Source organism: Xiphophorus couchianus, chromosome 15 (assembly GCF_001444195.1).
Source record: "Xiphophorus couchianus chromosome 15, X_couchianus-1.0, whole genome shotgun sequence".
NCBI classification, from domain to species: domain Eukaryota; kingdom Metazoa; phylum Chordata; class Actinopteri; order Cyprinodontiformes; family Poeciliidae; genus Xiphophorus; species Xiphophorus couchianus.
The window spans coordinates 4,836,213-4,859,009 of record NC_040242.1 but is presented as its reverse complement, the minus strand read 5'-3'; the positions used below and the strand labels follow the sequence as shown (position 1 = coordinate 4,859,009).

General features: G+C 47.6%; 1 protein-coding gene and 2 long non-coding RNA genes across 4 annotated transcripts; 1 reads left to right on the top strand and 2 right to left on the bottom strand.

Annotated features, from left to right (window-relative positions):
* Positions 1–542: 542 nt before the first annotated feature.
* On the bottom strand, positions 543–2,602 carry LOC114158982 (uncharacterized). Its single transcript, XR_003598515.1, has 2 exons — positions 2,464–2,602; positions 543–1,288 (listed from the first exon to the last, which is right to left on the bottom strand). It is a non-coding gene; the product is annotated as an uncharacterized LOC114158982 (long non-coding RNA).
* cd109 (CD109 molecule) lies at positions 1,286–17,104 on the top strand. Of its 2 annotated transcripts, none has more exons than XM_028040881.1 (32): positions 1,286–2,608; positions 2,686–2,714; positions 2,794–3,030; positions 3,383–3,508; positions 4,208–4,247; positions 4,332–4,413; positions 4,488–4,581; positions 4,651–4,777; positions 5,191–5,300; positions 5,380–5,631; positions 7,037–7,138; positions 7,445–7,507; positions 7,578–7,751; positions 7,904–8,056; positions 8,359–8,442; positions 8,539–8,602; positions 9,479–9,593; positions 9,922–10,039; positions 10,121–10,234; positions 10,968–11,186; positions 11,497–11,629; positions 12,802–12,978; positions 13,050–13,131; positions 13,210–13,438; positions 13,517–13,688; positions 13,766–13,956; positions 14,058–14,213; positions 15,119–15,184; positions 15,249–15,382; positions 15,658–15,814; positions 15,907–16,009; positions 16,774–17,104. In XM_028040881.1, exons 1-32 carry the CDS (start codon positions 1,849–1,851, stop codon positions 16,953–16,955), a joined length of 4,845 nt encoding a protein of 1,614 aa, XP_027896682.1. In that variant the 5' UTR covers positions 1,286–1,848; the 3' UTR covers positions 16,956–17,104. The 2 variants fall into 2 exon arrangements, with proteins under 2 accessions (XP_027896682.1, XP_027896681.1); XM_028040880.1 differs by having other exon boundaries at positions 9,476–9,593.
* Positions 16,881–18,764, bottom strand: LOC114158985 (uncharacterized). Its single transcript, XR_003598518.1, has 3 exons — positions 18,095–18,764; positions 17,702–17,968; positions 16,881–16,990 (listed from the first exon to the last, which is right to left on the bottom strand). It is a non-coding gene; the product is annotated as an uncharacterized LOC114158985 (long non-coding RNA).
* Between the last annotated feature and the right edge of the window lie 4,033 nt (positions 18,765–22,797).

Here is a 22,797-nt window from a genome sequence, read left to right as displayed (position 1 = left end):
CAGCTGCTGCATCAAGATGAAAGTTACATCTTACAAGCCCGATGTTGAGAAACTGTCCAGAAATCTCATCAAGAACACAATCCTGCCATCGGCACATATATTTAGTGACAAAGTTGTTGTAAACTGATTAGTGATTTTCGTCAGTATATATTTAGAATGACGCTTAGTGACATTAATGTGTTTTGTTGCTCAGGATGGCTGCGTGTCAGAAGAGGAAGCTGATGTTTTACCATTGCACTGACATTTGCACAGAAATCAAACTTAAAACTGCATTCATGTAATTTTATATCTACTTTTCCTTTTCAAAAGGCTGCTGCTTAATTTTATAACTCCAGGTTGTGTTTTATTTCATTCCGGTTGTTGCCCAGATAAGAGGCACGTTGATCACGTTCCGTTTTGTTGTTTGTTCATCACATATTTAACGTGATTATTCATAAAGAGATCGTCGTTATACAAACTGCATTTGGCAGCAGATCTTCAGGGTTCCAAAAGGGAAAAATGACCCTTTCCTGTCGATCTTCATAATAAAAACGACATCAAAATCTGATTCCTTTATTTCTTTAATTTTATGTAACGAAACATAAAACATTAATATTGTAACTGAAGGTAAACTTAAAGCTCCATCGTACAACAGAGTCACGTCCAGACAGATTTGGGGTTTTTTGGTCCAAAATGGCTCTTTGAACATGTTGGGTTGCCAACTGTTACTGTGATCACTGCTGATAATAAATCTACTGTAAATGATGAAATATGGCGAAAGGTTACCAAACCATCAGACTCAGTCAGGCTGTTCTGGTTCTGGTTCTGGTTCTGCTGGAGCTTCAGCCACAAAGTTGAGTCAGTTTAGCAACAGGATAAAAGTAACTAAATGAATAGAAGAATAAATAAATACAAAAAGTACAAACAAAATAACAAACTTACAGATAAACATAAAAAACAACCAATAAATAAATGCAAAAGTCAAAGTTGATTCTATTGTACATTTAAAGTTCATCAAAGTTCTGCTCAAAACTAGAAAAAAATCAGGTAAGTATGAAAATCATCCAGAACCAGAACCAGAACCTGCTGGGTTCTGGACGGGTTGGAGGTCCAGCAGGCCAGAAGCTAAAGGGTTAAAACTCCTCAGACCTGAACTGCTCAGGTGCGGGGGGCGTGGCCATGGCTCAGGTGTGAAGCCGCTGCTGAGCTCAGCGGCTAACAGACGAACTTCCGCCATGATGAAGGCTCTGCCGTGGCTGTGCGGATTCTTCCTCCTCCTCATCCCCGCTGACAGGTAAACTGACGTCACCTGCAGGAATATTATAATGTATTCATGAAGATTTTCATCAATTATCAGTTTTTTAAAAATAATTACTAGGTTGTCTTTAAAATATTGTTTTAACTTTAACATTGTAATAATATTTATTTCATCACTAAAGCATTTGACTCTGTTATTAATTTTTACTAATTAGTTTTCCATAAAGTAAATAATTGATTGTTGCTTTTTAAGATTAAACAATTTACATTTTGATTTTTTTCTTCACATTTTTTATTGTTTTTATAATTTAGACTTTATGTTCTCTGACCAAACTAAGAGAAAATTAAATGAGGAGAATGACGTCATAATAATACGAGACAAATTTCATGAAACCAGAACAAAATCATAACATCGCGAGAAAAAAGTGAGAAAATTCAACATGTTTTTATTTTTAACAGAGTGAATAAATATTTCAGATCCCGGTTTGTTTGAAACGGGTCGGTGGTTCTGATCGATCAGAACCACCGGCCCGTTCTGATCGATCAGCAGCAATCTGAGTTTTTCTGATGAAAGAACAGAAATAAAAACCTGGAGGTTCTGATCCGGTTCTGATGTCTGTCCTCTGGTTCTCCAGGCTGAACGCTTGGAACGTCACCCGAACCGCCAACCGAACCGACCCAGGACCCGTCACCCGAACCGACCTCGGACCCGTCACCCGAACCGCCAACCGAACCAACCCAGGACCCGTCACCCGACCCGACCCCGGACCCGTCACCCGACCCGCCAACCGAACCGACTCAGAACCTGTCACCCGAACCGACCTCGGACCCCTCACCCGAACCGCCAACCGAACCGACCCAGGACCCGTCACCCGACCCGCCAACCGAACCGACTCAGGACCCGTCACCCGAACTGACCTTGGACCCGTCACCCGAACCGCCAACCGAACCAACCCAGGACCCGTCACCCGACCCGACCTCGGACCCGTCACCCGAACCGCCAACCGAACCGACCCCGGACCCGTCACCCGACCAGCCAACCGAACCAACCCAGGACCCGTCACCCGACCCGACCTCGGACCCGTCACCCGAACCGCCAACCGAACCAACCCAGGACCCGTCACCCGACCCGACCTCGGACCCGTCACCCGAACCGCCAACCGAACCGACCCCGGACCCGTCACCCGACCCAATTCCGACTCCGAACCGGACCCCCAGCCGTCCTACCTGCTGCTGGTCCCCGCGGCTCTCCGGCCCGGTCTTCCCTCCTCGGTGTCGGTCGCCATCTTGGGCTCCTCGTCCGTCTCCGTCTCCGCTGAGATCATCTATGAGAACGAGACGCTGTCCTCCAACTCTACCACGATTAAAGGAGGTGTGTGATGAGTTCGGAACTGTTTTGGGTCGGTGATCGGTTTCGGATCAGAACTTTAACCTCATGTTTCCCCGCAGGATCCACCAGGCTGCTGATCCTTCCTGCTGTAAGCTCCGAACCCTCCTCTGGTTCTGGAAACATCCGGGTCTCCTGGTCATCCTTTGGTCCGCTCTTTATCTCGGCAGATCCACCAAGTCGGGTCCAGCCCCGGACGGACCTACACCTTAAAGGTCAGAGGTCGCCGCGGTTCGGTGCAGCTCTTCTCCAACTCCACGGAGCTGCACGCGGCCCCCCAGGGCGTCTCCACCTTCATCCAGACCAACCAGCCGCGCTACCTGCCGGGCCAGGTGGTGAAGATCCGAACCGTGTCGGTTCGCTCCGACGGGAAGCCCTGTTCCGAACCGGCAGACGTTCTGATCCGAGTGAGGCGGAACTCCGTTCAATCAGAACCCAGAATCAGAACCTGTTACTCTGATCAAAACCGCCGATCCAGTTGCATGTTTAGGGTTTGATGAGAGAAACCAACACAAAGCGGCGGAGAGCCGGGAAAGAAATCTGAAAAGTGTGGCGTGCTTTTATGTGAAACCCAAGGAGAACCTCTAGCCCAGTCTCAGGTCTTACTCCATCCATCTTCCCACAGCATGATGCTGCCTCCACCATGCTTCGCTGTAGTTAGTGTTCTTCTGTGTTGGTGTTGGAGCAGGATGTTCAGAAAGGCTGTGGGTTTGGATCCTTCAGTGTGGTTGGTTTTCAGGTTTGTGTTTTCTGATGCAGGATCCGAGAGGAAACCTTCTGAGACAGTGGCTGGACAAAGACGGCGTCCTGGGTGTGGTGTCCACAGAGTTCCAGCTGTCGGAGAACCCCCCACTGGGCGAGTGGAGCATCATGGCCACCGTCGAGGTGCGCTGGGGCTCACCTTCATTTAACAGCAGAAGAAGAGCCGCATGAACTTGCTGAATCAGGACCGTTAAAACTATTTAATCGTTTAAATAGTTTTAACGGTTCTGTAAAATCTTTTATAAAAGTCGATTTTATAAAAATTTTCCTGTCTGATTTAAAGTAGAGATGAGGATTGAAATGTTTTCTCAGTATCTGGAATCTGGGGCAAAAAACCATGTTTGACTTTCCAACAACAACAGAACCTGAAGCTAGCATCTCAGATATAATGCTAAAGTGCTACATCATACGGTCTTTAGCTGAAGCTAATGCTAAAGCGCTACATTATACGGTCTTTAGCTGAAGCTAGCGCTAAAGCCCTACACCATAAGGTCTTTAGGTGAAGCTAATGCTAAAGCGCTACATTATACGGTCTTTAGCTGAAGCTAATGCTAAAACGCTACATTATACGGTCTTTAGCTGGAGCTAATGCTAAAGCGCTACATGAGAAATATTGCTTCATCTCATCTGTTCAGAACGAAGCATCAACAAAGTTTCTATCTAGATTCACACAGAAGCTGAAAATGGAGGCAAAAGGAGGAAGAAGATTTTGTTCTAGTGTTCTGATCCGGTTCAGACCTGCTGACCGGATCCGGAACAGGGAGTTAGCCCAGTCTATTACCAGTGTCCTCCCAGTAACTCTGCTGGTTTGTGTGTCTGAAGGGTGTTTCCAGTGTGAAGCATTTCAGCGTGGATTATTATGGTATGTCTGCTCCTCCTCCTCACCATTAACTGAGCAGAACCAACCGCAGAGACTCTGACCCACTTCCTGTCTGCTTGCTTCCAGTTCTGCCCAAGTTCGAGGTCCTAATCAAAGTCCCGGAGGTGGTCCACCGGGAGGACGTCCTGAAAGGCTTCGTCTCTGCAAAGTGAGGCCCGTCCTCGTCTTTGAGGGACGTCCCTGTGTTCCTGATGAAACTGGACCTGCTGTGTTCTGTTCCAGGTACTTCTACGGCAAACCCGTCCGCGGACGCATGGTCGTCACCTTCAGCCGCCGTTACCACAGTGACGATCAGACTCACAGCCAGGAGGCGGAGGTCGGGAAGCCAAGACAAGATTTACAGCAAAATGTTGGAAAATTCTCCTAAAATCCAGTTTTCCTCCAGATGGACGGATCTGAGAAGTTCAGGTTTGATGTTTCGACGTTTTCTCCGCCGTGGAGCAGAACGACGATCCGAGACGAGGGGCCCGACTTCCTGAGCGTCCAGGTGTCTGTGACCGAACACCTGACAGGTAGCGGCTGCAGAAAAACAACCTGATTAAAAAAAGTGATTTGATTTATGAGGGAAAACGTTCAAGCTGTGAGAAAGGCCTCCTCAGGGTCAGAGGTCAACGTTCTACAAAACGGCCTCCAGAACCAGAACCACTGCTGACCCAAAGGAACACAAAGACCCAGAAACAATATCCTGTCAGTGGAGCTTTTATTAATGAGAGCATCAGAACCAGAACCTGCAGTCAGACACGGCGGTGGCAGTGTGATGCTCTGGGCCTCCAGCTGCTGAACTACGATCCAGAAACATCAGCAGTTTGTTTCTGCCGTGAATCAGATTGTTCGGGCCAGGGGAGTGAATAGTTTCCACATGGGCTGGTTACCGTGGTTATCGTGGTTACCGTGGTGATCTGCTGAGCTGAGTGTTTCTCTGCAGGTCTGACCTGTAACAGCACAGTGAGCGTCGCTCTGGCTAAAAGCAGATTCTCCGTTACCTTTGAAGACTTTCCTAAAGTCCTCAGGCCGTCTCTCAGCTTCAGCGGCACTGTAAGGGAACCAGAACCAGAACCAGAACTTTTCTCTGTCCCTGACGCTCTGTAACCAGCCGCTTGCTCCTCTGCTGCAGCTGAAAGTGTCGACGTATAACGGCGAGCCGGTGCAGGACCAGAAGCTCCGCGTGTCGGTGAAGCAGCGGGAGGAGCAGTGGAGCCGAGAGACGGTGGACGAACAGATTCTTTTCCCAAAGAACAGTTCAGATTCCTCATGGATGAACGGGAACGAGTTGTCCTCAGAGGACATGGAGCTGCCTGTCCCAGTGGACGGACTGGTCCCTCTGCACATCCAGGTCCAGAAAGACACACAGAGCCTCACTGTGGAGGTAAGAACACTGCAAAACATCACTGCAAAACATCACTGCAATAATCTTCACTGCATCATTAAACTCAGGAGATTCACAGAAACAACGTTCAGCCTTCGTTTTATTCAACATTTATTTTTAAATGTTTGAATTTTGAAAAGATCAAACTTGCTTTAGAAAGGAAGTCTATAGGAAGTTACACTGTTAAAACTGAACAGCAAATTTTTGGTTTATTTAGAGAAACAAATGGGTGTTCAGTCATATTGCCACCATGTTCTTCATACATTCATAACTGTCATAGTTCCAGGCTGTGTATTTAGTTTGCTCGTGAAATATTTAGCTCCACAGTAAATATTTATTTTCAGAACTAAATGTGACTTTGGGTCAGTCAGCAGAGAGCGTCAGGAAAACCTCCGTCCTGCTTTGACCAAACCTTCACTCTGATAAGAATGAATAAGAATGAACTGAAGCCCTGAGTGAAGAGCTAAAGCTAAAACAAAGTTCTAAAGTTCTAAGCTGTCCCTGGGAACCTCCTGCTCTAGTCTAGTTAAAACCCATTTGAATAAAATAGACTGCCTGGGGGAGAAATAATAAAAAAGATCATTAAAAATGCCTGGCAGCTCCCAACAAAAACACACAAATAAACCTCCCCTCCATCGGTCTCTCCAGCCTAAATCAAAGAGCCTGGGGTCCAGGAGAAAACAAGGCCCAACCAACCAAACCAAACCAATCCAACCAAACCAACCAATCCAACCAAACCAATCCAACCAAACCAACCAATCCAACCAAACCAAACCAAACCAAACCAAACCAAACCAAACCAAACCAAACCAACCAAACCAAACCAAACCAAACCAAACCAAACCAACCAATCCAACCAAACCAACCAAAAACATGTTTAATTGATAATAAGAAATAATCCTAACCTGAAACTAAACTGGATCAGTAGCAGACCAACCTCCTGACAAGTGAAACCAGTTAAATTGGCTCTTCGTGCGTCACTTCATGCCAGACTCCTCAGCCTGGGATCGGATCGGATCAGATCGGCAATCCACCTGGGTGCTGATTTACCCATAAACACATATTTTATTGTGTCTATGGATTCACCTGCCTCCATAACGAACCAGCTGTGTCGTCCATATATGGGCTCACTTCCATGAAGCAGACGGCCCAGCTACACTAATAAATCAATATTTTCCTCAGAAATAAAAATGTATTTTACTAACTAAATGCTTATGCTACTAGCTAAATATATCAAAATAACAGATAGCAAAACTGAACTGCTTCATCTCTAGTAACTTTTTAATCTTTTGTCTGATGCTGAGATGACGTTGCCATGGTTACAGGACAGATGTCTGTTGCCTGAATACTTACAGGTTTTCCTGTTTCTTTCAGGATTTTCTCATCTGATTTTATTTTTCTCCAGGTTTCTTTGGAGGACTGTGAGAAGACTCTTTCTGTGGACAGGAGCTTCCGCTCCCAGAGCGGCGCCTACCTGCAGGTCCAGAGACCCTCCTCACCTGCACAGGTGAGGAGGGTCTCTTCACACAGCCGGTCCATCCAGAGGGACAAGCAGCCAGAAACATCCGGAGTGATTCCTGAATCTGTGGCTGAAAACTGAACATCTGAACCACAGGCTGCTGACCTTTCACCTCTCCGTTTGCTCAGAGCTTCTGAGCAGGATTAATGTCAACGTTCACTCATTCACTCATTCACTCATTCACTCATTCACAATAACAGCAGTAGTAGAGGTGCATTATGGGAAAAACATGAAATAAAGATTTCACAATCCATCCATCCATCCATCCGGTTTTTATTTCTCTGTCTCCTCCAGGTCGGTTCCCGTCTTCGGTTCAGGGTGGAGAGGAATTTTGGGATTCCTGACGTTCACTACTTGGTGAGCATTTTCTACTGGAGCCCGGAGCGTTTCCATCCCATGATGCCTTGCTGATGCTCTGTGTCTGCAGGTGAAGTCCAGAGGTCAGGTGGTTTCTGCTGGGAGGAGCTCAGGTGATGTGAGTCTGGTTCCTGAGGCGTCCTGGGCTCCTCTGGCCTCCATCGTCGTTTATTGCGTCCATCCTGGCGGTGAGGTCATCAATGATGTCATCCATCTGCCCATCACACACTTCCTGCAGAACAAGGTCACCCACCTGCTCAGGACTTCCTGACACAGCGTCATGTTTTCCCATCGACCAGTGATCGATTGGTCATCCTGTGATCCATCGAACAGTGATCGATTGGTCATCCTGTGATCCATCGACCAGTGATCAATTGGTCATCCTGTGATCTGCAGGTGTCTCTGAGGTGGAGCAGTGACCTGCTGAAGCCAGCAGAGGCCGTGACCCTGAAGGTGTCGGTGGAGGAACCGGACTCTCTGGTCGGGATCCTGGTGGTCGACAAAGCCACGCGGTGTGCGGGGTCTAACAATGACATCACCATGGAAACGGTCAGTACCGCCAACACAACATTTGATCTCATCTGAACTCAGAACCACAGAACCGCATGTTTAGATGAAAACAATCAAACTGGTTTTGACTGGTTCTGACTGGTTCCAACTGGTTCCGACTGGTTCTGACTGGTTTTGACTATTTCCGACTGGTTGCGACTGGTTCTGACTGGTTTTGACTGGTTCCGACTGGTTCCGACTGGTTTTGACTGGTTCCGACTGGTTCTGACTGGTTCCGACTGGTTCCGACTGGTTCCGACTGGTTTTGACTGGTTCTGACTGGTTCTTTCTGCCGTTTCCAGGTGCAGGAGCAGATGACGGAGTCGTCGATGGACGACACCCTCGGCGATGGGATGACAATGGGAGATCCGTTCTCTGTTTTCCAGGTGATCCTCGTCAGAAACCCGACTCGGTTCCATTCATCCAGAACCAGCTGGTCCGGTTCCAGAACAGCAGAACTAACCTGAGCTTTGCTCCTGCAGTCATGTGACCTGAGTGTGATGACTGACGCCAGTGTGCTCAGAGCGGATCCAACATGGCTGCTCAGTAAGTAGCGTACTGAGCAGCTTTTCCGTCACAGCATCACTACAAGACCTGGTCCAGACCTGATCCAGGTCCTGATCCGGGTCCGGTTTTTAGCCTCAGAACCATCTGATCCTCAGCAGGTCTAAACATTGCATTTATTTTAACCTGGTTCCTGCTTCAGGCCTGGATTTATTTCAGGACTGATTCAGTTTCTGTCAGATTTTCTTCTGACTTCAAATCATCAACCTGAGAAAGGTCAAAGGTCACCTCCAGACTACCGGAGTCCGTCATCTTCCAGAGAGGAAAACATTTCAGACCTACCAGAAGAGCAATGGGACTCTCAGTTAGCAGGTTAAAGGTCATAAGTCCTGGCAAGATGGTCAATAGAGCAAGGCCTCCTCTGTAGACTAAAGTCTCCTACAGTCAGATGCGAGTCCATCTGTCCAAACTGGGTCAGCAACAGAACCACAAACCCAAACACAGCAGCTGATCTACGACAGAACGGTTGAAAGACAAAAGAACGGCCTAGTCCAATCTTTTCTGCCCTGCATGTTTCAGGTGTTTCTCTTCTGCCACCTGAACTGAATCTGTGGGTGATCAACACCTGATGGCTGCAGGCTGAGGCTCTGGCCTAGTCAAAGTTCAAACTTCAACCTAGGATCCTCAAAAGCCCAGCAGACTCTTCTAAGAACAGAAGATAATTAAGAAAGAAAAAAAAAGTTCTACAGGAAGTTGGAGGTTCTACAGGAAGTTAGAGGTTCTACAGGAAGTTGGAGGTTCTACAGGAAGTTGGCCTCCCTGCTGATCCACCGTGGAGCTGCAGAATCAAATGATAATTAATAATTAGTTGGATTTTCTTCCCACTAATGAAACTAATATTTCTGTTCTGATCAGCAGAAGATGATCCGGGTTTTTTCCTCCAGACGGACGGAGAACATTTCAGGAAACAACCAGAACCTCACCAGCGCCAGAACTTTCCAGAGACCTGGGTCTGGATGGACGTCAACACAGGGTGATGCTTCAGCTTTCAGAACCAGTATCTGACCTCTAAACCTTGTGGTACCAGAACCTCCCAGGCTGAGCCAGTCCGCTGCTGGTAGAGGAGCAACTTTTAGATTTTTCTTTTAGAGGTTTTCGGCTGCAGAACATCTTGATTTATCTCCTCAGTTTGTCTTCAGGTTCTGCAGAACCCAGTTAATGGTTCATTCTTTAGGTTCAGGTGTGTTGAAGCAGGTAAAGTTGGGGATACAGACGTTAACCTTGTGGTTCTGTCCCGGTTGTGGGACCCAAACGTTCCTCCTTGGTTTCCTGTCTGAATGTGACCTGAAATGTTCCTGCAGGGATTCCGACAGGATGCAGATTTCTCTGTCAGTTCCTGACAGCATCACCACCTGGACGGCCTCTGCCTTCGTCGTGTCGGAGAATCTGGGTCTGGGACTCACAGAGAAACCGGCAGAGGTAATCCCAGAACCTCCTGCGGCTGTTTTGTCTGCAGCGGATCAGAACCTGTTCTCATCATCTCTGTGACTCCTCCTGTAGCTCACAGTGTTCCAGGACTTCTTCCTGTCCCTGAACCTCCCTGCCTACATCATCAGAGGAGAGGAGCTGGTTCTGGAGGTGGATCTGTTCAACTACCTCCAAGAGGAGCTGGAGGTCAGTCTGCAGAGCTGTTCCCAGTGAAGCCACAGCATCCTAGCGCTTAGCATAGCTTCCACTAATTACTGTCTTTATAGCACTTAAGCATTAGCTTCTGCTAAACATTGTGTTGATGTAGCACTTTAGCATTAACTTACACTAATTACTGTCTTTATATTATTTTATCATTAGCTTGTGCTCAACATGGTGTTAATATAGCTATTTAGCATTAGCTTCCGCTAAATATGAAGCTGGTACAGCGCTTTAAAGTGAGCAGAACTTATGTTTAATGTTCAGGGTTAGCACAGCTAGCTATGTAGTTAGCGGTGTCCATCACTGGTTCTCACTGTCGCTTTCTGTAAATTCTGACTAACTAGCATTAGCGCTAACTAGCGTTAGCCAGAATGTAGCAGGAGTTTGATGAGCTGAAAAAAGCAGAAGAAATGCAGCAGAAACAAACTGACTGATTCTTATAAATTTATTGATCATTAATGAAGTGAGAACAGCGTCAGGAAAATCCCAGTTAATGTCGTTTGAAGTGGTTTCATCTGCAGGGCGGGACAGAAACTCGTCTTTATTTTCTTCTTCTACTGTCTAATATTTCCGTGCATCATCGGGAACACTGATGGCGTCTAATTTCAGCGGTGAATGAGCCGGGCGGTTCTGGGCGTCGCCGACCCAGAAACTCGTCCTGCCAGCTTTGTCTGGAGCTGAATCTGATCCGGGCGTGTCTCCGTCCGTCTGTCTCCAGGTCACCGTGATCGTCGCAGAGAGCGACGCCTTCGAGTTCGTGTTCCCGGACAGCGAGGCCGTCGCCATGGCCAGCGTGCGGCGCCTCCTGGTGGAGCCAGAGGGCGGCGCCACCGTCCTGGTTCCCATCAGGCCTCTGGTCCTGGGAGACGTCCCCATCGCCGTGAAGGCCGTGTCCTCCGCGGCGGCCGACTTCGTTCGCACAACCGTCCTGGTTAAGGTGGGAGGAGGAACGAGCTGACTCACGGGTCAGAATGGCCTAGTTAAAGTCCAGACTGAGAATCTGTAGCAGGACTTGATAAACTTAAGTTCTCAGGATGTAATTTTAAAGTTTAAGAAAATGGTCCCCACAATGCTGGTTGTCCTCTGCAGAACCAGAATCAGAACCAGAACCAGAACCACTGCAGGTGGACCTGATCGCTCACCAGCTGACTGCTGGAGGCCATTTTATTTAGGGTCGTCAGCATAAAGGGGGCTCCACTGAGGAAACCTTCAGGTTTCATTTCCTTCTCCTGTTTCTGCTCCGTCAGGCTGAAGGTCGGCCTCAGAGCTTCTCCTCCTCCCTCCTCCTGGATCTTCCTGCCGGCGGCTCCGGTTCTGTGGCGTTCCGGTTCCCTCCAGGCGTGGTGGACGGCAGCCAGCGCGTCTTGGTGACGGCCATCGGTACGTTTACCTGATGGTTCTGTTCGGAGCCGGTCCAACCGGGCTGGTGCTGCATGATTTTCTCCATCTGGGTCAAATTGATCAACTTCTATTTTTCAGATTTCTTTAATTTGTCTCATTTTTTACTCCAGTTCTCAGCAGAGGGTCAAATATTCTGGACTTTCTGGGTTTTTAACCCTTAAAAGGCCAGTTTAGTTTTTTTAATGAATAAAAAACAGAATAAAATAAAAAACCGAGGAGGGAACTGTGAGAGAACTGTGAGGGGAACTGTGAGAGAACTGTGAGGGGAACTGTGAGGGGAACTGTGAGAGAACTGTGAGGGGAACTGTGAGGGGAACTGTGAGAGAACTGTGAGGGGAACTGTGAGAGAACTGTGAGGGGAACTGTGAGAGAACTGTGAGAGAACTGTGAGGGGAACTGTGAGAGAACTGTGAGGGGAACTGTGAGAGAACTGTGAGAGAACTGTGAGGGGAACTGTGAGAGAACTGTGAGGGGAACTGTGAGGGGAACTGTGAGAGAACTGTGAGGGGAACTGTGAGGGGAACTGTGAGAGAACTGTGAGGGGAACTGTGAGGGGAACTGTGAGAGAACTGTGAGGGGAACTGTGAGGGGAACTGTGAGGGGAACTGTGAGAGAACTGTGAGGGGAACTGTGAGGGGAACTGTGAGAGAACTGTGAGGGGAACTGTGAGGGGAACTGTGAGGGGAACTGTGAGGGGAACTGTGAGAGAACTGTGAGGGGAACTGTGAGGGGAACTGTGAGAGAACTGTGAGGGGAACTGTGAGGGGAACTGTGAGGGGAACTGTGAGAGAACTGTGAGGGGAACTGTGAGGGGAACTGTGAGAGAACTGTGAGGGGAACTGTGAGGGGAACTGTGAGGGGAACTGTGAGGGGAACTGTGAGAGAACTGTGAGGGGAACTGTGAGGGGAACTGTGAGAGAACTGTGAGGGGAACTGTGAGGGGAACTGTGAGGGAACTGTGAGGGGAACTGTGAAGTTAACCGGCCATCACTGGAACCAGAACATCTCTTCCGGTTCTTCTGTCGCTGCAGTTTCTGTTTGTTTCGTTTGGATCGGTGCCAGCTGTGCAGACGGTGTCCATGCTGGTTCTCCAGAACCATTAGTGTCCTGGTTCCGGTCCATTCAGCCTGTCTAACCTGTGTGTGCTGAAGGCGACCTGCTGGGTCCGTCCATCAGCGGTTTGGACTCGCTGGTCCAGATGCCGTACGGCTGCGGCGAGCAGAACATGATCCACTTCGCTCCAAACATCTACGTCCTGCGGTACCTCAGCGCCAGAGGCTCACTGGACCCGGTGCTGCAGAACCGGGCCATTGACTACATGCTGAAAGGTAGCACACCCAGAACCAGCAGAACCTTCCCAAGACGTGAACCGGGTCGTGATGGTCCCGTTCTCCGGCAGGTTATGAGCAGCAGCTGTCCTACCAGCGGGCCGATGGCTCCTTCAGCGCCTTCGGCCAGCAGGACTCGTCAGGCAGTACCTGGTAGGATTCAGTACCGGGACCGGACCAGTACAGGACCAGTACTGGACCAGAACCTCCTCTGACTGTCTCTCTGCGCAGGCTGACGGCCTTCGTGCTGCGCTGCCTGCTGCAGGCGCAGCCGTGGGTTGGCGTGGACGGCCGGGTTCTGGAGAGTGCGGCGGCGTGGCTGGCGGTGCAGCAGGCGGCGGGCGGCGCCGCTGCGGAGCCTGGCACGGTGATCCACTCGGAGCTGCAGGGCGGCCTGGACGGACCCGTGTCCCTCACTGCCTACGTCCTGGTCGCCCTGCTGGAGGACGGCTACATCAGGGTGAGCGGGTCCGACCCGGCTCTGGTTCTGTCGGGCGAGCGGCGCTGACGAGCTGCTGCCCCGCTCTCTGTCTGCCAGGCGCAGTACGCCTCCCGGGTGACCTCTGCCCTTGCCTACCTGGAGGCCCGGCTGGTCCAGGGCGTCTCCAGCAACTACAGCCTGAGCCTGCTGAGCTACGCTCTGGCCCTGGCAGGAAGCCCCACCTCCCACGCCGCGCTCAACCATCTGATTGGCCGAGCTGACCTGAGGGGTACGTTCATTAGCTCTTCGTCCCAACGCGGTCGGAGTCGTTACGTGTCACGTCCCGCTCTGTCCCTCTGTGAACAGACGGCGTCCCGACCTGGTCGTCGCCTGACGCTGGCCTGTCGTCGTCATGGCAACCTCGCTCGGCAGACATCGAGATGGCGTCCTACGTTCTGCTTTCACTTCACAAACTGAACCGGGTCGACGAAGGTCTGAGTCTGATGAAGTGGCTGAGTCAGCAGAGGAACCACCTGGGAGGATACGGCAGCACGCAGGTCCGGAACTGGAGTAAACCGGTTTAAACTGGGCTTACTGGACTCAAACCGGTTTCAGTCCAGTTCAGTCCGCTGCCTCTCCCCCCCCCCCCTCTGTCCAGGACACGGTGGTGGCTCTGCAGGCTCTGTCGGCCTTTGCCGCTCTGCGGGGGTCAGAGCCCTCTGACCTGGACGTCACGGTGACCAACGGGGACTCGGGCGTCGTCGCCTCCTTCCACATCGACCACAACAACTTCCTGCTGCTCCAGAGTCGCCAGGTAACCATGGAGACGACCAAAGATTTGTGACGTTAAAAGTACCGCAGTGACGTTAGTTACTAGTGGAATAATCGCGCTACGGAGCGAGTCCTAGTCTAGTCCCAGTCTAGTCCCATTCTAGTCTCAGTCTTGTCCCAGTCTAGTCCCATTCTAATCTCAGTCTAGTCCCAGTCTAGTCCCATTCTAATCTCAGTCTAGTCCCAGTCTAGTCCCAATCTAGTCTCAGTCTAGTCTCAGTCTAGTCCCAGTCTAGTCCCATTCTAATCTCAGTCTAGTCCCAGTCTAGTCCCAGTCTAGTCCCATTCTAATCTCAGTCTAGTCCCAGTCTAGTCCCATTCTAGTCTCAGTCTAGTCCCAGTCTAGTCCCATTCTAATCTCAGTCTAGTCCCAGTCTAGTCCCAGTCTAGTCCCATTCTAATCTCAGTCTAGTCCCAGTCTAGTCCCAGTCTAGTCCCATTCTAATCTCAGTCTAGTCCCAGTCTAGTCCCATTCTACTCCCATTCTAGTCCCAGTCTAGTCCCAATCTAGTCTCAGTCTAGTCCCAGTCTAGTCCCAATCTAGTCTCAGTCTAGTCTCAGTCTAGTCCCAGTCTAGTCCCAATCTAGTCTCAGTCTAGTCTCAGTCTAGTCCCAGTCTAGTCCCAGTCTAGTCCCAATCTAGTCTCAGTCTAGTCCCAATCTAGTCTCAGTCTAGTCTCAGTCTAGTCCCAGTCTAGTCCCAATCTAGTCTCAGTCTAGTCTCAGTCTAGTCCCAGTCTGGTCCCATTCTAATCTCAGTCTAGTCTCAGTCTAGTCCCAGTCTAGTCCCAATCTAGTCCTATTCTAGTCCCATTCTAGTCCCAGTCTAGTCCCAGTCTCTGCTGACTAGGTGGCTTCAGGTCTTTAAATGTTGATTATTTTTTCCAGATTGATCCACAACCTGTTCTGGACCTGCAGGTGATGGCATCGGGTCGCGGACTCGCTCTGTTCCAGGTACCTGCGCGTCTCCATGGTAACGGTGCCACGCTCTTCCTCCTCACCTTCGTCTCTTTTTCAGCTCAACGTTTTTTACAACGTCCGCAGCGAGGAGCTGCTGAGGAGGAGGAGGGACGCCGAAGAACAGGAAGCGTTTGACCTGAAGGTGGCGCTGTTTGAGGAGCAGAGCCACGCCCACCTGTTCATCTGCACCAGGTCACATGACCCTCACTGCTTCACTCTGGACTGATTTCATTCCTGACATAATTTATTGTTTCTTTGAGTCAAATCATGAAAAAAATCAGGAGATTTTAGATTTTTGTAAATTAAAAAAATAAATAAAATAAAGCTGAAAACATTGAAACTTCCAGAAATATAAAATAACAGATAAAATAATATTTTGACAGATTCCTCACAGAATGTTTCTGCTGCTTTGTGGCCGGGTCTGTTTGGGTTCTAACTAGTTCTGGTTCTGGTTCTGCTGCCCTCAGCCTGGCCCGCCACCTGGGCTTGAATGAGACCGGGATGGTTCTGATGGAGGTGGGTCTGCTGAGCGGCTTCAGCGCCCGACTGGACCTGGTACCGCTGGACGGTGCCGTGAAGCGAGTGGAGACCGAGCCGGGCAGGGCGGTTCTGTACCTGGACTCTGTGAGCTGAAACCTGATCCGGCTAGCCGGTAATGTCTGGTTCTGTTTGGGCACCAGAACCAACCGCAGTTCTGTCTGGCTCTGGTTCTGCAGGTGTCGACCCAGGAGTCGTGTCTGCTCGTCCCGCTGCTGGAGGAGTTCAAGGTGGCCCGGGTCCAGGAAGCCTCAGTCAGCGTTTACGACTACTACGAGCCACGTAAGGTTCTGATGGTTCTGCTGGAGAGCCAGGCTTTGACCCGAATGTGGACTACCAAAATAAAAGCTGGGTCTTCTCCAATCGCTTGGTGTTGCTTCAACATTTCAGTCTGAAGCAAAGATGAGCCGCTTTAAATCCAGACTTTTGGCAGCAGAGATCATCAGTCTCCACAGCAGTTTATATAGAAGCTATCAACACCCAGCTTTTATTTTGATAGTCCACTTCCACATTTGCATATTTGCATATTAGCATAATGTTTAGCTCAGAAAATTTCTGACTGGTTCTAAACATTAAGCTAATATGCAAATATGCAAATGCTAAATATTTACTCTGTAAGCTAAATATTTAGCTAGCTCTGAGCAGCTAACACTTTTTAGCTAGCTCAATATTTAGCTGGTACAGTAAATATTTTGTTTGAAACTGTGATATCTATAAATTTAATTTATACATGACCAGAAATGTTAGTTTTATTGACATTGTACTGAAGATTTTTAAATATTTATTATTTTACCTGAAGTTCACATTATTGTTAAAATATAAAAAATATTCACACATCTAAAGATTTTCATGGGGTGTACTAACTTTCTCTCAGGAATCCCAGATTTTCTTCTGCATCCATTTCTGCTGATTTAAAGACAAACTGCAGAATATTAATGAGTTTCACTTTAAACCAGAATAATTAGTTAATTGAAATGGTAAAAACCTGTAAACTGAACTGAAGCGCAGTGAGTGCAGCTGATTCTGGGCTCTGGCGCCCCCTGCAGGGCGCAGGACGGTGCGGTCGTACCGATCGTCTTTGCGGAGCGACGTCTCCTCCTGCTCCTTCTGCGGAGACGACTGCAGCCGATGCCGAGCGAACAACGACTACGAGCTGAACGGCGCGTCGCGCTGCAGCCGCCACTTCCTGCCCGCGCTGCTCCTCCTCTTCCTCATCTTCAGCGCCTGAAGGCAACACAGCCAGCAGCCAGCGGGGCGCCCGGCCTGCAGCGGGTTAAATGAGAATGAAATGTGAGAGATTCTGAGTTCTGGCTGAATTTCTTCCTCTGGCTTCTTCGGGTTTTCAGGAATAAAACTAGAATAAAAGTTTGAACCAATTAAATCATGTTTATGCTCAGTCTGAGGAAAGTTTGAAGCAGATCTGGATCAGAAGAATCATGTTTGCACCTTCAGGCCATCAGAGACCGAGAGCTGAACGGCCTAATTAAAGCAGACAAGCAGCAGGTTAAGGATTCAGAGCTTTCAGCGCTGAATCTTTGGCTAAAAGCTGAAAATGATTTAAACATTTCATGTATTCATCAGGAGGCCCACATCGACCAGAACCTCCAGGAACGCCGCACCCCGATGCTATTACATGCTCAGCTGTTAGCTTCGGTGTTAGCGGTTAGCTTCAGGATTAGCGGTTAGCATGTGAGCTACTATTTTAGCTTTCATTAATGCGTCCTGCGGCTGGGAAGTGAAGTTACTGCAGAACCTCTGAAGGTCCAAAACATTTACAGCTCAAAACGAAACAACGAAACATGACAAGTCTTAATAAAAGCTCAGATTAATCTGACAAACTCAGAATAAATATAGAATATTTTTATTGAACTTATTTGAAATATTAATATTTTGTTCATGTTAAACAGTTAAAGATCAGGGCTTGAATATTTTATCAGGTTGTTTCTAAACTGGATCTGTTTGTCTCATGATGACCTGAACGGAGGTCCAGGTGAGTCCAAGCGCAGGCTCGTAGCCATGGCAACGCCGATCCATCAGAACAGCAGCAGGTTCTCTAACAACGACCTTCTTCATATGGACTCTAATAACAGCAGGAATATGAGTTTAAATTTAATCCGGTGTTTTATTTGTATTTTCGCGCTCTAAGTTCTCAGCTCGGCCAGCAGGGGGCAGCCTTGCTTCACAGAGGGACCTTCATCATCATCATCACCCTGGTAAACTGGCTGCAGACACCTGAGGGAACTGATTGAGAAAATGATCAAAAATATTCAACATGAAGTTGAATTCAAATAAAAACTGATCAGTCGACTGATCCAGTTATCAATCAATGCATTAAGATCAATTCAAATTAGCTTTAAACGTTCCTACCTCTAAACAAAGCATCAAGTCATTGTCCCACACTCTTCCTGACCAGCAGGGGGCGACAGTGGAGAGGAAAAGCTTCATTTTAACAGGAAGAAACCTGCAGCAGAACCAGAACCAGAGCCTGGTTCAGTACCAGCAGCCATCTGATCCGACCCACTGGAGGTTTGAGGAGACAGAGCAGAATCAATCAATCAATCAATCAATCAATCAATCAATCAAATGTTAATCTCTTTACATTATTAAAACAAAGTCAGAAACAGAATCAATAATCGAAACATTTGGTTCTGAATCGATGCTTCAAACTGGTTTCAGTCTGGATCTAAAGTAACTCGGGGTTTCAGCTGTTTATCAGTTTTCTAGAAGTTTGATGCAGAATAGAACCAGAACCAGAACCATGGATCCGGACCAAGCTGCAGAGGAAGTGTTTCAGCGGGTTTAGATCAGAACCAGAACTTTTCCAGCGTCCGACCCGCTCAGACTTCCAGACGGTTTCATCGGGTTTTTAACTCCAATGGAGCAGAAACAGGAGCTGATCTGAAAAGTGTGGCGTGCCTTTACTCAGCCTGCAGCCACGGGAGCTACTAGCACGTTGCCACACAGGACTGAACACTAATGCACTCCACACTTTTCAGATTCTGACTCATAAAAGCCAAAACTGAACAAAACAAACCGGCCCGAACCGAAACGGAACAAACTGGTCCGAACTGGTCCAGACCGGAACAAACCGGAACGAAATGGGCCGTAATCAGTAGAATGTTTTACGTCGGCCTGGAAAAAGGAAAATAAAATATAGAAAAACATTTTTATTCCATGTTAAGTCAGAACTGGAAGCAGGATGCATTATGGGAAGCAGAATTCCCAGATCTTCCTCAAAATTCACATTTTATTTCAAATCAACAAAATCAAAACTGGAAATCAATAAAATGAACCAAAATCTGCAGAATATTTATTGGAGACTCAAAACTACGATTATTAAACTAATTAACATAAATAAACCACAAACTGAAGAGAAAGATTTACCTTTTGTTTTGATGCGTAACCATGACAATCAGGTTTTGTTTTCACAACCAGGAGAAGCTGAAATGACCCCTGACCTTTGACTTCAGATCCCAGAGGAGCTGAACAGAGGCAGAAGGATGAAGTTAAAGATGTTTTCCGTAAAGATGAAAACAAAATGGAGGAAATTCAAACCCGAGTTTCACATGATTCTGGTTTCATCCCTGACTCCAGCATCTCTCAGACTCCAGCGTCTCTCAGACTCCAGCGTCTCTCAGACTCCAACGTCTCTCAGACTCCAGCATCTCTCAGACTCCAACGTCTCCCAGACTCCAGCGTCTCCCAGACTCCAGCGTCTCTCAGACTCCAACGTCTCTCATATCGAGCGTCTCTCAGACTCTAGCGTCTCTCAGACTCCAACGTCTCTCAGACTCCAGCATCTCTCAGACTCCAACGTCTCCCAGACTCCAGCGTCTCCCAGACTCCAGCGTCTCTCAGACTCCAACGTCTCTCATATCGAGCGTCTCTCAGACTCTAGCGTCTCTCAGACTCCAACGTCTCTCATATCCAGCGTTTCTCAGACTCCAGCGTCTCTCAGACTCCAGCGTCTCTCAGACTCCAACGTCTCCCAGACTCCAGCGTCTCTCAGACTCCAGCGTCTCTGCTGGCCTTTCTAACTACAGCTGCATGTTAAAGCTTCTAACTGAAGTCACTCTGAGTCAGTGACGCAGCGTTTTGCCTCAGACCAAACCGGATTCCCAGGAGGACAGATGTTTTCTTTGTGTCGGTGGTTTGTGAAGAGAAGACGGTCTGAGTGATGCTGGAGAGGCGGAACGCCGCCGCGCTTTATGAGTTGAATTCCTGGAGTTGGGAAATGTTGGGTCTGTTAGCGGTTAGCAGCAGATTTAGCTTTAATTAGCATTTCCCAAATATTCACGACTGTTTCTCATTTTCATGAGTCACCACAGAGTTTATGGCACCAAACCCTCCGAGTCTGAACAAACAATGTTTCCTCAACTTTCAGAAAAAAATCTTCAATGTCTGGAATAAAATAAAACTGGATCTGATCAGATGATGATAAAATCACATCTTCACCTCAATGAACATCAAGAGTCCAAAACCTGAACGGATGAACCTGAAGGTCAACTTTTATCAACACATTAAACTTCAGGAAGTGATTTCAGGCTGGTTAGTTAAATGATGAAATATGGGAGTAAAAAGCAACAGAAAGAGAAGAGATTAAATCTGGAGGTCCAGCATAACAGCGATCAGCTCTGGGTTCACAGAAAGCAGCCAGAAACGTTCTGTGTTAATCAAACTTTTAATTACATTTATACTTTTTTAGCTGATTTTTGTCTCATGATCATTTCTGTTGCCCTAGCAACGTCAATCCCAGTTATTTCCGTCTAATTTGGTGAAAATGGAGCAGAAAAAAATCATGTTTACAAACATATAAATGTGAAAAGTGAACGTCTTCCTTTTGTTCTGGACAAATCACTTCTATGTTTTATTGCAGTGAATTACAAATTTGTCTTTTCAAAATAAAAGTACTTTTGATGCATCTTTTTACAGATTTATGACAACATGAATCTCATCCTATGAAGATGAAAACATTTAACTTTTACTCTGACTGGTGCATAAATCACTTTTATCAGTTATTAAAACCAGAAATAGAAAACATTTCCCTGATTTTCTGCATCAACAGGCAGGAAACGCCTCAACATGTCTGAGGGTCAAAGGTCGCAGCAGGTATTTCTGAGCCTGTCCTGGAACAATATTTCTATAAAAACAAGCGTTGATGGATCTCCAGAATAATGACTGGCGGATCGCCGCCCTCCCCTTCGGCCTATTCTCCTTCTCGCTCCTCGACAGGTTCAGATCCAGGAAAACAAGTCGAGACTCGAAACACTGATGATTCCCTGAGCCGCCGTCACAACGCTGAAGGAGAAACAGCAGATTCTCCTTTATCCTCCCATCACGGTGCATGATGCTGCCACCACCGTGCTTCACTGTGGTTTCAGGCTGTTCCAATGAAAACCAACTGAAACTCAAAATCAGACGATTTTTATTGTAGAAATTATAAAATCAAAGAATGAAGGAAAAAATCTGGACCATATCAAATTTGTTACTCTGAAGTGGAAAAGTTTCCACATAATTCATATTTCATGTTTGACCAGGAGGAAGCTGCAGTCTGGGCCCAGCAGAACCAGTAAGACCAGTGGCAGCTGTTCAGCATGCGGCCATCAGGGGGCAGCAGAGCTTTCTGGAGGATTCTTCAGGGTTTTTATTTTCCATCTCCTCCAGACTGCAGCCGGAGTAAGAGGAGCAAGATGATGAAGACTTTATCCACGACCACATTTCAGCTGGAGGCGAAAAAAGAAAGAGGCGGCGCAGTGTGTGTGTGTGTGTGTGTGTGTCGGCTCTGTTTGATCCTCAGACCTGGACTGGTTTCCATCTTCTCTACATGACAGAAGGAATGCAGCAGCAGCTGCACTGGGTCAGAACCAGGTCCAGAACCAGCAGCTCGATTCTGGTTCTGGAGTTCAGGCGTCACGGAAAGGGTTCTGGTTGTCATGGCAACCGAATTGTTAATTTTAAAAATGTTTAGTTATATCCATCGATCCATTTTCTAACACCTTGTCATTAAAAGGTCAGGAGGAGCTGCTGCCTCTCCTGCTAACGTTTCAGGCGGGGTCACCTGGACAGGTCACCAGTCTGTCGCCAGGCAACACACACACACAGAATTTAGAGAGACCAGTTTACCTGGCAGTCATGTTTCTGGACTGTGGGAGGAAGCCGGAGAACCGGAGAGAACCCACCATGCACAGAGAGAACATGAAAACTGAGCCGGGAATCGAACCCAGAACCTTCTTGCTGGAAGGTAACAGCTCAACCCACTGCTCCACTGCGCACTCCTTGTTTAGTTATATGTTATATGTTCAGCGATTCTTCAGTGAAGAGAAAAGGAAGCTGCAGTCCAGAGCTACAGGATCAAATCAAGCTAATCGGGTTAGCTTGATCTTTTAGCAGGTCGGCTCAGAGCAGAAAGAACTAAAAACACAGATAAACATTTAGCTAAGGAGTTAAAAAATACTTGGCTACTAATTTGGATGAATATTTAACTAAGCATTTTTAGCTAGCAAGCTAAACACGTAGCTTGGTAGTTTTCTAGCTAGATATTTAGCTTCAAACTTTCTTTAGCTAAATATTTAGCACCATTAACTCCTTGTTATGCATTCATTTATGAATCTCACAGTTTCAAACTAAATGTTCAATGTGAAGCTAAATATTTAGTTAGCAAGCAAAATAATTTCAAACTACATATTTAGCTAAAAACTCTAAGAAGATGGTGGAAATATGACTGGATGTTGCTTTGACAGATTATTGCCTTGGGTTTTGACTGTCACTGTAAAAATGGCCGCCGTATGGTTAGGGTTACGCTGACGGTATGTAGTCATAATGTTTTGCCTGAGCCAACACCTTGCGGTCTCACAGCAGAACCGGCCCAGTCTGGTGGAAGGTGCAGCGATTGGGTCCAGTTAGCAAACTAAAGTTGTTTATTTCATAAATGAGAAACATTAAAGCTTTCAATCATCGCGGCCCGCGGCGCTGCCCAATCTGCGGTTCTGCTCTCTCTGCTCACATTAAGCTGCTTTTGTTCTGCTAATTCAGAACAAATGAAGAAAAGCGCCGAGACCCGGGAGACGAAG

Coding starts and splice junctions, on each gene's coding strand:
- cd109 (XM_028040880.1), top strand. CDS start 1,849: ATGTCTGTCCTCTGGTTCTCCAGGCTGAACGCTTGGAACGTCACCCGA. Junction 8,057..8,358: donor ATGACATCACCATGGAAACG/GTCAGTACCGCC, acceptor TGCCGTTTCCAG/GTGCAGGAGCAGATGACGGA. Junction 10,235..10,967: donor ACCTCCAAGAGGAGCTGGAG/GTCAGTCTGCAG, acceptor GTCTGTCTCCAG/GTCACCGTGATCGTCGCAGA.